The sequence below is a fragment of the Melospiza georgiana genome, chromosome 1, assembly GCF_028018845.1.
Source record: "Melospiza georgiana isolate bMelGeo1 chromosome 1, bMelGeo1.pri, whole genome shotgun sequence".
Classification (NCBI taxonomy): Eukaryota; Metazoa; Chordata; class Aves; order Passeriformes; family Passerellidae; genus Melospiza; species Melospiza georgiana.
In genome coordinates, this window is record NC_080430.1 from 5,738,515 (window position 1) to 5,751,180 (window position 12,666).

The 12,666-nt window shown below is 39.7% G+C and overlaps 1 protein-coding gene across 1 annotated transcript in view; it reads left to right on the top strand.

Annotated features, from left to right (window-relative positions):
- Positions 1-12,666, top strand: part of LOC131091380 (sodium channel protein type 5 subunit alpha-like) — a 33,823-nt gene that overhangs the window by 1,600 nt on the left and 19,557 nt on the right. Inside the window, exons 3-10 of the mRNA XM_058037461.1 lie at positions 2,188-2,292; positions 3,862-3,990; positions 4,749-4,840; positions 5,550-5,753; positions 8,331-8,388; positions 9,047-9,188; positions 10,264-10,461; positions 11,774-11,956. Coding sequence (XP_057893444.1) covers positions 2,188-2,292; positions 3,862-3,990; positions 4,749-4,840; positions 5,550-5,753; positions 8,331-8,388; positions 9,047-9,188; positions 10,264-10,461; positions 11,774-11,956 — 1,111 coding nt within the window. The remainder of the gene's footprint in view (positions 1-2,187; positions 2,293-3,861; positions 3,991-4,748; positions 4,841-5,549; positions 5,754-8,330; positions 8,389-9,046; positions 9,189-10,263; positions 10,462-11,773; positions 11,957-12,666) is intronic.

A 12,666-nucleotide genomic window follows, 5' to 3' on the forward strand; every position in this document is an offset into this window, starting at 1 on the left:
TGTGAGTATTTGGCTTATTAAGCAAGATTTTCTACAGATTTGTGTTTTCAGCTCTGATATTGATTTCTTGATGGGTCATAAACAAGTATCTTACTCTGAAGCCTTTTCCAGTGAGAAGACTGATAAGATCTCTCTCCTCTTTTTCATCTTCTGCTTACCCAAATGTGGGAATTAAATTCAACTCATGTGCCAAAGCTGATCAACCATTGGCCAGTTTTGAGAGAAAAGGTTGAGTTAGGCAAGCACACACAGGAAACAAAACCCATATAAACTTAGTTTCTCTGGGAAATAAGATTCAAAAAGTGCACATGTGGTATATGAAAGTAAATATTTCCCAAATGCTGTTGCAGGGAATGCCTTGGGAATACAAAGGTAATATACATCCCATCTCATATATCAAATTTAGGGGGTGAGAATCACGAGTGTATTGCTCCAGTTTGGCATGGGGAAGGACACCTGAGCTGTGGCCTCAGACTGAACCAGACCCAGAGTGGAGTCTGTGATGTCCCTGTGTGGATTTCAGATTTCCAGCCATCTGTGGTGTGAGGTAACCCCAATGGCTCGAGTTGTCATCACAGCAGCATGGAGACATCCCTGGAACAGCAGTGCCTCTCATCTGGGGCTTTATCTGGGCGGAATTTGGCTGCCATTGGCATTTCCGTGAGTGGCTCAGCACCTTCTAACAGCTGGACCATGCCTAGAGCTAAAGCCAGGATTTGTTTCTTGGTGAGGATGGATAATGGCAAAGACGGATGTCTTTCCATATGGATTGCCCACATGTGTGGTACAACAAGGCATGAGATCCAGCCCCAGGTCATGTGTAGCCATGATATTTTCCGAAAACCCCTTTCCTTAGGATTTTTTCTCCTGAGAAGCTGAGAGGCCTCAGAAACAAAATGTTAACAATGATTATCTGCTGCTGTGGAATGCAACAGGTGGATCTGTGATTGGTCTCATGTGGTTGTTTCTAATTAATGGCCAATCGCAGTCAGCTGGCTCAGACTCTCTGTCTGAAACACAAGCCTTTGTTATTCATTCTTTTTTTCCCAGTCTTAGCTAACCTTCTGATTAAATCCTTTCTTCTACTCTTTTAGTATAGTTTTAATATAATATATATCATAACAGAATAAATCAAACCTTCTGAAACATGGAGTCAGATCCTCATCTCTTCCCTCATCCTAAGACCCCTGTGAACACTGTCACAATCACGTCCTTGAGCTTTGGTGTCCACATATGAGGTCGCTGCCCAAGCTCCTGTTCTCTGGGCCAGCAGGTCCCAGGCAGCACCTGGGCAGCCCCTGCAGTTGGCTAAACATGGGCATCACAATATAAAACCCCATTAATCTATGAGAGAGCACCCAAAGGAGGGCAGTGAAGATGGTGAATGGTCTGGAGGGGAAGGCAGTGGCTGAGGACACTTGGTATATTCAGCTGGAGAAAACTGAGGGGAGACTCACTGTGGTCTTCAACTTCCTTGTGAGGGGCAGTGGAGGAGCAGACCCTGATGTTATTGCTTTGGTGACCTGTGGCAGGACTTGAGGAAACAGCTGGAGCCAAGCCAGAGGAGGTTTAGGTTGGATATCAGGAAAAGGTTCTTCACCCAGGGGTGGCTGGGCACTGAACAGGCTCCCCAAGAGAGTGGTCACAGCACCAGCCTGAAGCAATGCTCTCAAGCACATGATGGGACTCTTGGGATGCCCTGAAAAGGGCCAGGACTTGGCCTTGATGATCCTGATGGGTCCACTCAAACTCAGCATATCCTGTGATTCTGTGATCTAGAGCTGTTTGAGACTCCTGCAATCACACTGTCAGATTTCATGCTGTCCTTTGGAAGAGAAGAGCTCTGCCAGGTCAGAGGTAGGTTTGGGCTCCACCTGTGTGATTTGGGCAAGTGTTTAACTTGTATGCCAACAAATGAAACTAAAATTACATCCTTCCACCCAATCCTAAAGTAGTTGAGGGTCCTTTTTCCAGGCTGGAAACGCTTAGAGCAGCAGATCTGTAATCAATACAGAAATCCCTGAATAACAGCAATAGTGCTTTGCCATCTAGCATGGCTCAAAATCACTGAACACCTGTGCATGCTGTTCTTACAAGTGCTTTAAACAAAAAGCCAGTGGCTGATGCAATGTTTAGTCACATTTCTGAATCCATGTCATATCCTTTGCCTTCACTCCCATGACTTACATGGTTCACCTGGTTTATCATGTGCACCATCATAACTAATTGTGTATTCATGGCTCGCTCTGAGTCACATAAGTCTTCATCACCTTCATGGAGCACATATGTTGAGTAAGTATATCTGTGGGTATGTATGCTTTTTATTTATGTAGCTGTACCGAGTTATTGACACTTGACACTTTCATTTGAGATAATTTGTGGGAAATTTAAAGGGAAAGTTGCTCATCTTAAGGGGTTTTTTAAATTTAGATTTTTTTTGAGGAAGTAGCTTTGTCTTTAAGCCTAATATATACAATAATTTTGGTGTTATAGGAGAGAATAAGTGCTGGTTAAGTCCAACTGTTGAACTGGCTTCATGTCTGTTCTGCTGCTCCATTTTTCCCACTTTCTGAAGTTACTCAGTAATTATTTTCTCTCTATCAAGATGTATTTCCTGTTGTTACTGATACTGATTGAGCTCATAAGAGTTGCTGTCTTTCATAATTCTGGCTAATTATATTGAAATCCTGAATTTTGCTCTAATAAAATGTTCTTTCAGAAGCACTTGGCCTGCAGAGTGCTGGTAGAATGGAAAGCTTTTATCTTTGGCGCTGCCAACACCTGCAATGTTAAATCACAATAAATCCATGTTTTGCAGTCAGTCTTGAAATGTATAATGCCATGGATTTGTTGGTTTTGGGGCTTTTTTAGAGACTATTTCAGCTGTCACTTTTTCACTTTGGCAAAAATACTAGAATATAAATACTGATGATTCTAACACCTAACATGAAGGAGAAGATTCCTAAATACTTAGTATTAAAAACATGTTTAAAAGTATTTTTGTTACTATATCATATTAAATGACACTGAAACAGCTTGGAATGGCAAACTGTCCTGCAAGCGGGAACAAAACTCTGCCTGGTATTAAAACACCAGAAGATGCAGAGGTGCCACTCCACCTATGAGAGAGTTAAAGGTTGGATCAGAGTTGTATCTGCTGTTGACATCAGCTACCATTCAAATGCATTTCAAGAATAATTTCAGAATACTTCTTTCCAAATAAAAAGGGAAGCATTGCATCCATATAATTTCTTAGTGCATTTGCTGACTACCAAATGAAAGCCTTTTGAATTCTGTAGGGATATCAGTGCCTCCTTGAAATTATAAGTGCACTCAGTTAAGTCCAGAAGAGCTTTTACTGATAATTTTCCATTAATAAGAATAATTGCCATCTTAAATTGAAAACCCTCTACTCTTGTATTCCTCTAAGTGTTTTTAATATTCTACACAGAAATGGTTGCTGTGTGCCCAAAGGAAAAAACACAACACATCACACGTTCACTTGGCCACTTGAAAGTGGAGGAAGATAGAAATTTGGATCTTTATTTTACCCAGTAACTGTGAGTCTGGTGTTTCTGAAATTACGGAGTTTCACAGGAAGAATTTGGAAAAAATTGTTGAATACCAAAAAGTGTGTTATGGGTTGCACATCAATAGTCATGTCCAGGTTGCAGTCAGCTACTGTTTCCAGCTCCATGTGACCCAGATACTGATGGAATACACTGAAATCCATCAGAAATCTGTTTGTTCTCTCCAGCATTGTCTCACTTTGCTGGCCCAAACATTAAATAGTCTGACTGTGCCTCTTCTGTTGAGTTCTAACACTGCTCTTTCCATTTGGCTCTTTTCTCCCCTCCTTAGATATACTTTCACTGGCATTTACACTTTTGAATCATTGATAAAAATATTGGCAAGAGGATTCTGTCTAAATGAATTCACTTTCCTCCGGGATCCCTGGAACTGGTTGGATTTCTCCGTTATTGTCATGGCGTAAGTGGGAACAAATAAAATATGGATTACCTGCCTCCTCCCTCTGTGCTAGAAATTCTCATTGCTGTGGTGCAAAAAGCTGTATGTGATTTAAAAACCAGCCCATGGGCTCCTAATTGCACCTGAAACTGTCTAAAACATTGACTTTTCCCCTCGTTTAGCACTCCCTGTTTACAATAATGTTTTAGTCTTTCAAGAAGGGAACAGAGCTGTGCAGAGCAAGATATTCCCAGTGTTGGGTATCTGTGAAGGGATGTGTTGAGATTGGTGAAATGCAAGAGCTGGGTAAAAATACAGACTTGCTGACTCCATGAATGAAAATATAATTTTGCAGTTAGGGTGATGGGTATAGACACCAGGATAGTGGATTAAATTATGGCTCCATCTCCAAAAATCATAGTTAAAACCTGATTTTCTGGTAATTAGCAAGCTTCTATATCCTGGTTAAATGCAGCTACAGATCAAAACAGCCCAGCCAGCATTTGTAAATTCATAATATTGAGTGGTACCTTTGTATTTTAAATGAATGATGTCTAAAGATGCTCACACAAAAGCAGCTGTGCACAAGCCAGGAGCCACCTCAGAGGGAAATGAATAATGAAGAAATGCATTTCAATTTGATAAATAGACAAATCCTTCATATGTAGCTTTTTAATGCTTAAAACATGCTTGGAAAGATTGACATCCAGGAATGACCACTGTAAATAACTGCCCTGTTAACTCTGTTTGAGCACTTGGTATTTCACATCTCTTCACAGGTACGTGGGAATAGTCAATGTACGGTGGAATGTGTCAGTCCTCCGGACTTTCAGGGTTCTCAGGGCCTTAAAAACCATTTCAATAGTCCCAGGTAAGAAATCTTACTTGCTGAGTACTTTCTCCTATTTACAACTCATTCTTTGCTTCATTCAAAATTTTGGCTTTTGCCTGTGTTTTTTTTCCTGTTTCTTTCATAAGTTGCAGACACAGCTGAATTTGTGCACACAAAAAGTGTCTCAGTTAATCTGTCCCACCCAGAATAAACCAGGTGTTAGAAAGAATATCAAATATAGTTTGTTTTCATTATGTTTTTACGGATACTGTTAAGAGTTTATAATGTCAGTTTTACAGAATGTGTGTGTTGTGGTTCCACAGAAATAATTTTGCATACTGACGACTCTTTACTATTAATTATTTCACATCATCAGTCCCTGTCAGGAGAAGTTCAGATTGGATATAATCTTCAGAAATTACCAGTGTTGGAAGTGTAATTTGAATTAGGCACATTACTTTTCATGGATAAAGAAAACTGATGATCTCTGGTTCGCTATCTTTGCATGAATATTTTTCAGGGATTGGAGGAACATCTTGAAATTGTAGGGTCAAAGAAAGGAGGAAAAAATATTTCTCTCATATTAGTCACTCTCACCCTAAACATACTTGTATAGCAAATATATTTGCCATATATTATCCTGTAATTCTTATACTTTGGCTTTTATATATTGTTTTAAATCTGATCAAGTATGATATCTGAATCTCCTTTTTTCATCCTGTTTTTCCTTTTTATATTGTTTTTTTAGGGCTCAAGATCATTGTAGGGGCCCTTATCCAGTCTGTTAAGAAGCTTGCTGATGTGATGATCCTGACTGTTTTCTGCCTGAGTGTTTTTGCCCTCATAGGCCTCCAGCTTTTTAAGGGCAATCTCAGGCAAAAGTGTATAAGGAACACTACAGAGTTTTGTAATAAAACATGGAACAGTTATGAAGAGTTTATGAATGATTCAGGTAATTTTTTCTCCCTAATTCTTCTTTAGATGATGCTATAGACTCCAATGCACACATGTATAATCACTGCTGTGAATTAGGATGTTTGGATTGATGTTTTGATGAGTAACTACCTGATAATGGCCTTCTGATTTCCAGAGCAGCTTGCAGGCAACCAGGAATGCATTTCTTCCCTTCATTATAAGAAAAAGCACTCCCAAATTTTCCAGTAACATCCAGATCTGTTTCCCTGAATGATATGACAATAACTGAAACATGCATTAGCTTGTTCTCTGTTGTAATTCCCCAAAGTTCAACTTTTACTACAGGCTGAAGAGCCCATGCATCTTCATTTTCCTGCTCAGTGAGAATTGCTCCTCAGCTCTAAAACAGAAGAATTTGTTGAAAAGTGAAATTACTTCCTTCTTGACATCAAATATATCTTATTTTATGTCTTATATAAGATATCTACAATACATATGTTTCATGTTCACACCTTGGCTGAGGCTGGTGGTGGAACCATGGAGCAGAGATCTGAAAATGCATCAAAGCATTCCCAGAGGAACACCTGTAAGATGCAATTCAGAATAGCAAAGCAAAGCCTTGTGTTAAAGGAGAAAACTCAATATATGTGAAAAAAACAGACTGAAAATAATCAATGCCTGTGCCAGAAATATGAAGAAAGCTTCATCACTGAAGAAAATCTCTCCCAGAGAGTTCAGACACAGCAGCAAATGTACAGGAAGAAAAAAATTTTCCCAGGAGAACTCTGGAAATACCTGAAAAGTCACCCAGAATTGCTGTTTGTCCACACTCTCTGTGGGAGATTTGTTCAGACAGGATTTTTTCAATAACTTCACAATCCAGGAGAAAAAAGTGTAGAAAAGATTTTTGAGGAAAACCTTTTTTTTCTCCTTGTTCCTACCAAAAGACCACACATAAAAACCAAGTAATTTACATGTACAGAATGCTGTAAAAATCATAATTGAGAGCAAACTTGAGCAGGAATCAATCAGTGACTAGAACACCACAGCAGAGACCATGGATGAGACAAAGTTGGGCTGAAAATGCTGATTTTCTGTGCTGAAGAACAAGAAGCAAAAATATCTATTTTTTAGTATATGCAGAACATTGAAGCTGTATAAACACAATGATATGGTGAAAACAGCTCGAGAAATATAAAATCTGTGTTGCTTCACAACCTTTGTGTTGTTCAAACCCTATGCCAAAAGGAGCAAGAGAGCCCAGACAGGTTTAATGCTTGGTAGATGCCTTTCTTACAGGATTTAGGATGTACAGTCCTATAAGCCAAATTTTCTATAAAACTATTTTTATATATTTTTATGGACTGCCTTCTTCCTGGTTTTGTAGGAAGTTCCCATCTCCTACACGGAGGACTAAATGTTATTGTGATTCAATCACTGAATCTTTTTTAAAAAACTTTTTTTTTCAGTTTGCAGGAGTGGAGCTGAGCAAAATTCCAGTGGAAAGTAGCCCAAATAGGGATTAATTCCTTTATGGGGTATTTGCATGATATGGCAGAGCTGATATCAAAGGTTCCTGGTGTTTCTGAATCAAGCTGACTTATCTGATGTGCATAGGAGAGGCTTGAGAATCACCAGGGACATGTGAGACCTCCTTTACATCTGGGATAATAAATCCACACCTTAATGGAGATAATTGGCTATTAGCTAAAGCTTTTACTTTCATTCTGCTGATAACAGAGTAACTAATGCTAAGAGAAAGAGAGGAAGAGTTCAAAAAGGGCACAGCTCCAGCATCCTAATGGATAAATCTACATTTCTCTGCTAAGCTAGAGAGCTGCCTTTTGGCTCTGCAGTGGTGGATATTCACACAACTCTTTCTTCCCCCCTCAGAACTTTTTTATTGCTCATTGGCAACAGAACTGGTCTATTCTACTCCTAGCAATGTTTGCACACGTTCTTGGAGAGGGGTAATTGCTGCAGGCCAGAACTCTGCCAGTTTGTGCCAACATTTAAAAATACTGGAAAATATTTTAGCAAAATATTGGCAAATATTTTAGCAAATATTGGACGGGTTTAACATTTCTATTAGATGTTTGGGAGAAATTCTTTATTGAGAGAGTGGTGAGGTCCTGGCACAGGGTGCCCAGAGAAGCTGTGGCTGCCCCTGGATCCCTGAAGTGTCCCAGACCAGGTTGGACAGGGCTTGGAGCAGCCTGGGACAGTGGAAGGTGTCCCTGCCCATGGCAGGGATTGGAATGAGATGAGTTTTACAGTCCCTTCCAACCTGAACCACTCCTGGATTCTGTGACTGCATTTGAGCCTATGTCTTCCAATTCTTCATTTTCTTTATACAGACGTAGCCAAAGTGATAATAACCGTAAAAATTCTACATTAAAGGAGTACCTTCAGTCTGAAATTCATGCATACACATATTCATGTTTATAAATGAGGCCAGGGCATCCTGCAATCTGGTGCAGTTAATGTGAGCATGGGAAACCTGTGCTCTCACTCTTACAGGTCACTGGTTACTCATCACTACTAATATTAAATGATAGAGGATTCAGGCTAGAAAGTGCTCTGGGTTTAAATTTTTCCCTTTTTTTTTTAATAGCTGACTTTGCTAGGAAAAATGGTTCTTCGGATATTTTGCTGTGTGGTTCTGGTGGTGGGTGAGTGACTTGAAATTATTTCTTCCTTGGAAGTTTTCTCTGCCTCAGTGCTCCTATATTTTCTCAGTCATGTGAGACAAAAGCAGAAATTCCAAGCTTTCCTTGAATGCAGAAACAGGAACACAGAAAATAAAGTATAGCAGTCAGATAATTTAATTCTTGTAGGGAATGAAGTATGAACTTGCATTCAGATCTAATTAGTCTTTTAGACTTTCCTGAAGTGTTGTCTTCCTTTTTCCCATGGATGTGTGAGAGAACTGAAAATGTGAAAGATCTGGGATATAGCACAGGACAGACACTCCTCTCTGTGAGGCTCATGAGCATTAAACTGGAAAAACAAGAAAAGAATTTTGGAGGGCAGGTTTGGGCAAGGAGGGAGAGTGGTTGCTTTGCAGTGAGGGGCAGGGGATGAGGATTGGTGATGAGGGGGCTGTCCTGGGTTGGTGGTCTACTCCAGCCTGTCTTCTTCCCTTGTTTCTGGATTGTGGGTGATGATTTTTCCATCCCTCCTTCCAGCCAATACTACCTGGAGTAGAGAAGTGTTTTGCACTCTAATGAACTGCAGAGCTGAAACATAATCAGAACTCTTACATAAAGCTGAGGTTTTCCTTGAAATCTGTGCATTTACAAGAACTCCACTTTTTGTTATTAATTCCAGGGACTGTCCTCCTGGCTATAAATGCTGTAAAATTGGGCCAAATCCTGATTATGGTTTCACCAGTTTTGATACATTTGGCTGGGCTTTTCTCTCCTTATTCCGCCTGATGACCCAGGACTACTGGGAGCGTCTGTACCAACAGGTACCAGTTTTGTGCATGGCTTAGAACTGATATTCATTGGTTGAAGCAGAAAATGTGTAGAGAGGACAAGAAACCTTAAATAAAAGCAACAGCTGCAGGTCATTGAGCCCACACCTTCCCTTCTGCCTGTGACTCCTGGAAAATGGATGCTGAAGTGCTTGCCAGCTCTTTCACCCTGCTCTTGGAAAAAAGTCCTAAAAGAGTTCTGTACTGTCCTTCAAAAATTTAAAAATGCCTCCTTGGTTGTCTCAATGGGATGTACAGTCAATGATTCATCTGTGAGGGTGTTGCTGGATGAACCCTCATTGCTGATGGTGGGTGCAACCCCAGGACAGGATCAGGTAGGAGTGTGGCAGTAACTAAAATAGGGACAAGTACAACAGGAGTGCTCAAAAATCCAAGTTTAATAAAGGAAAATAAAAGGGGTGCCAGCAATAAATGCACAACAAAAACATTAACTGTACACTGTAGGGAGCTACTCCAGAAAACCGTGAGAACAGGCATGCATGAACTTTATATATAGAGGGCAGGGAACCAAGGAACAAAGAGAAACAGAAACCATACCTTATATAGAACCCAAGACTAACCAATCAGAAAGCAGGGCTCATAACATCACCTTATATGGAATAAGTTAATCTGCATAACTGCTCCCATCATTCCTTTCTTGTCACCCCAACTTGGGGAGAATGTCGAGAGCCTGTGGTGTGCTCTTCCAGGGCATGGCCCTGGTAGGCTCACAGGCCTTCCTTCTGCCTGTGACTCCTGGAAAAGGGATGTCGAAGTGCTTCCCAACTCTTTCACCCTACTCTTGGAAAAAAGTCCTAAAAGGATTCTGTACTGTCCTTCAAAAATGTAAAAATGCTTCCTTCATCGTCTTCATGCGATTTACAATGGGAGGGTATTGGAGGAGGAAGGAAGGCAGGGAAGAACAGCAAAGAAATTTATCATTCCATTTAAGCTTCCTGAGGCATTGTGTCTAGGAAGCTCAGTGCTTTTGAAGAATTTCAGAGACACGTTGGAAGCCTACCTGGTGCTTTTTGTGATAATGTTTATCTCTGGGGTGTGTTGCTTGCAGACCCTCAGAGCTTCTGGGAAGGTGTATGTAGTCTTCTTCATGATGGTCATCTTTCTGGGCTCATTTTATCTAGTCAACTTGATTCTGGCTGTAGTAACAATGGCATATGAGGACCAGAACAAGGCCACCATTGCTGAAACCGAGGCAAAGGAAAGGAAATTTCGGGAAGCTATGGAATTACTACAGAAGGAGCAAGAGGTATGTAAATTACTCACTTGCAAGTGTTTGTCTCATTGTTCAGTTTTGGTCAGGTTTTTGTTGGAAGGGCAGGTTTAGGTTTGGAGGACACAGTCTCAAGCTGCACCAAGGGAAATATAGGTTGGATAACAGGAAAAAGTTTTTTACAGAAAGGGTGATAAAGTTCTGGAATGGCTGCCCGGGGAGGGGGTGGAGTCCCCATCCCCGGGTGTGTTTAACAAAGCCTGGATGTGGCACTGGGTGCCAGGTGGGGCTGGGTTGGACTCGATGGTCTTGAAGGTCTCTTCCAACCTGGTCGTTCTGTGAATTCTGTGGAAGAGACCTTAAAGATCATCTCACTCCAAGCCCCTGCCATGGACAGGGACACCTTCCACTAGACCAGGTTGCTCAGAGCCCCACCCAGACAGAAGAAAAAGCATCACTTCCTGTGTAAAAGGGAGTTTTAAAAACTCCCTTTTAAAAAAAAGGTGTCACACAAAAAAAAAGCTGTATATAAAAACCAGTCATGGAAACAGGAGGAAGTGACAACTTATTGAAATTAGTGATTCCTGGAGCTGCAGAACAACTCCTCCTTCAGCTGTGTATGTTTCCTCTGAATCAATGACTGTTATTCTGGATAAAATGCATTAAAGGTTGATGTTACTTTAAATATTTAATTCCATCAACCAGCAGCTTCCAAAAGAAAATTTAGCTTTTTTAAAATGATTTTTAATTCTATTTTTTCATTTGGGCTGCTGAGCAAAGAAACATACAGTAATTCTGCTGCAAAACCTATTGTAGTTGAATGAAAAGTCTCTTGATAACTTAAATAGCACAGAAGCTTCTGGAACAAGAAATTCCTGTGTTTTAAAAATATCACTCTAAATTCAACATTGGAAGGAAAATCATCCACACTGTCAATATAGTCCCAAGGATCCCCAATGAAAAGAAAGACTTTTATTACAGATTGAACATTTATTTTGGGGAAAGGATATATTCTACTGCATTATTTTCAAACTGAGGATTTTTATTGTAAGCAAGTTTGCCATATGGAGGAGTAGGAGCTATAATGTGATTATTTTGCCTCTGGCAGGCCCAGTATTTGTAATCATATAACACACTGCAAATAGCAAATTGTTCAGTGCTCCATATGTTGGGGAAATTCTCTCCTCTTTCTTTTAGCATTATCACATATTTGAATATTTTTAACGAGCTTTGTGAAACAAAAATTGTTATCAGGAAATAATAATATAGAGCACAGAAGTGTTTTTTTCTGCTTTTACTCCAAGCACCCAGCGATAATATCATCCATGTTTGGTTTTTTTAATTTCAGTCACTGGGTATTAAAGGGATTGATATCCTGTCACTTAGCTCCTTTGAAGCCTCTTCTCTGTCATCCAAAGAAATCAAGGAAAGGAGCAATAGGCAAAAGAGAAATAAGACACTGGGGAGAGAAGAAAATGAAGAAGAAGAAGAACTTCCCAAGTCACAGCTCCCAGACAGTCAACGAAAGTTGGTAATCTATTATCTGCATCTGAGATCCTTACAGCTATTCTAATTTTAATTTAAAATTAATGGCTTGAAAGCATAAACAAAACCCCATTACAAACACAGATCACTCTAAGTCCTTAAAATGAGCAAATATTGGGATAAAGAAGAATTAGATGAAAAAAATAATTTGAAAAGGAAGTATTATAAATGGAGCATGAAAGCACAGTTAAAATAGTTAAATAGATTTTCTATAACAAAGAGAAATAAAAATAAAGTGAACGACTACCAGAACGTAGCTTTCATATTGTCATTCTCTGTGAAAAATTTTATACTTAAAATGTAAGTATAAAATTTCCTACTTAAAACGTAAGTATAAAATGTAGGTATAAAATGTAAGTATTATCTCAAAAATGGCTGGTACAGCTCATAAAATTTTATTATCTGTCGTTGAGAATATAAACACAATCCTTCCCAAAAAATCTAAATCAGATAAGAGTTTTGGACTTGCAGTGGTTGACAGCAAACATTACGAAGCTCCAATAATTTACAGCTTCCCCAGATTTTCTCCATGATGTTTCGCTGCTCTCTCTGTTTTGTTTTTCTTGGGTTTCCAGTCTCTCCTGGGCTAAAGTTTTATTATCTGCCGTTGAGAATCTAAACATAATACTTCCCAAAAAATCTGAATCAGATAAGAGTTTTGGACTTGCAGTTGTTGACAGTAAACATTACGAAGCT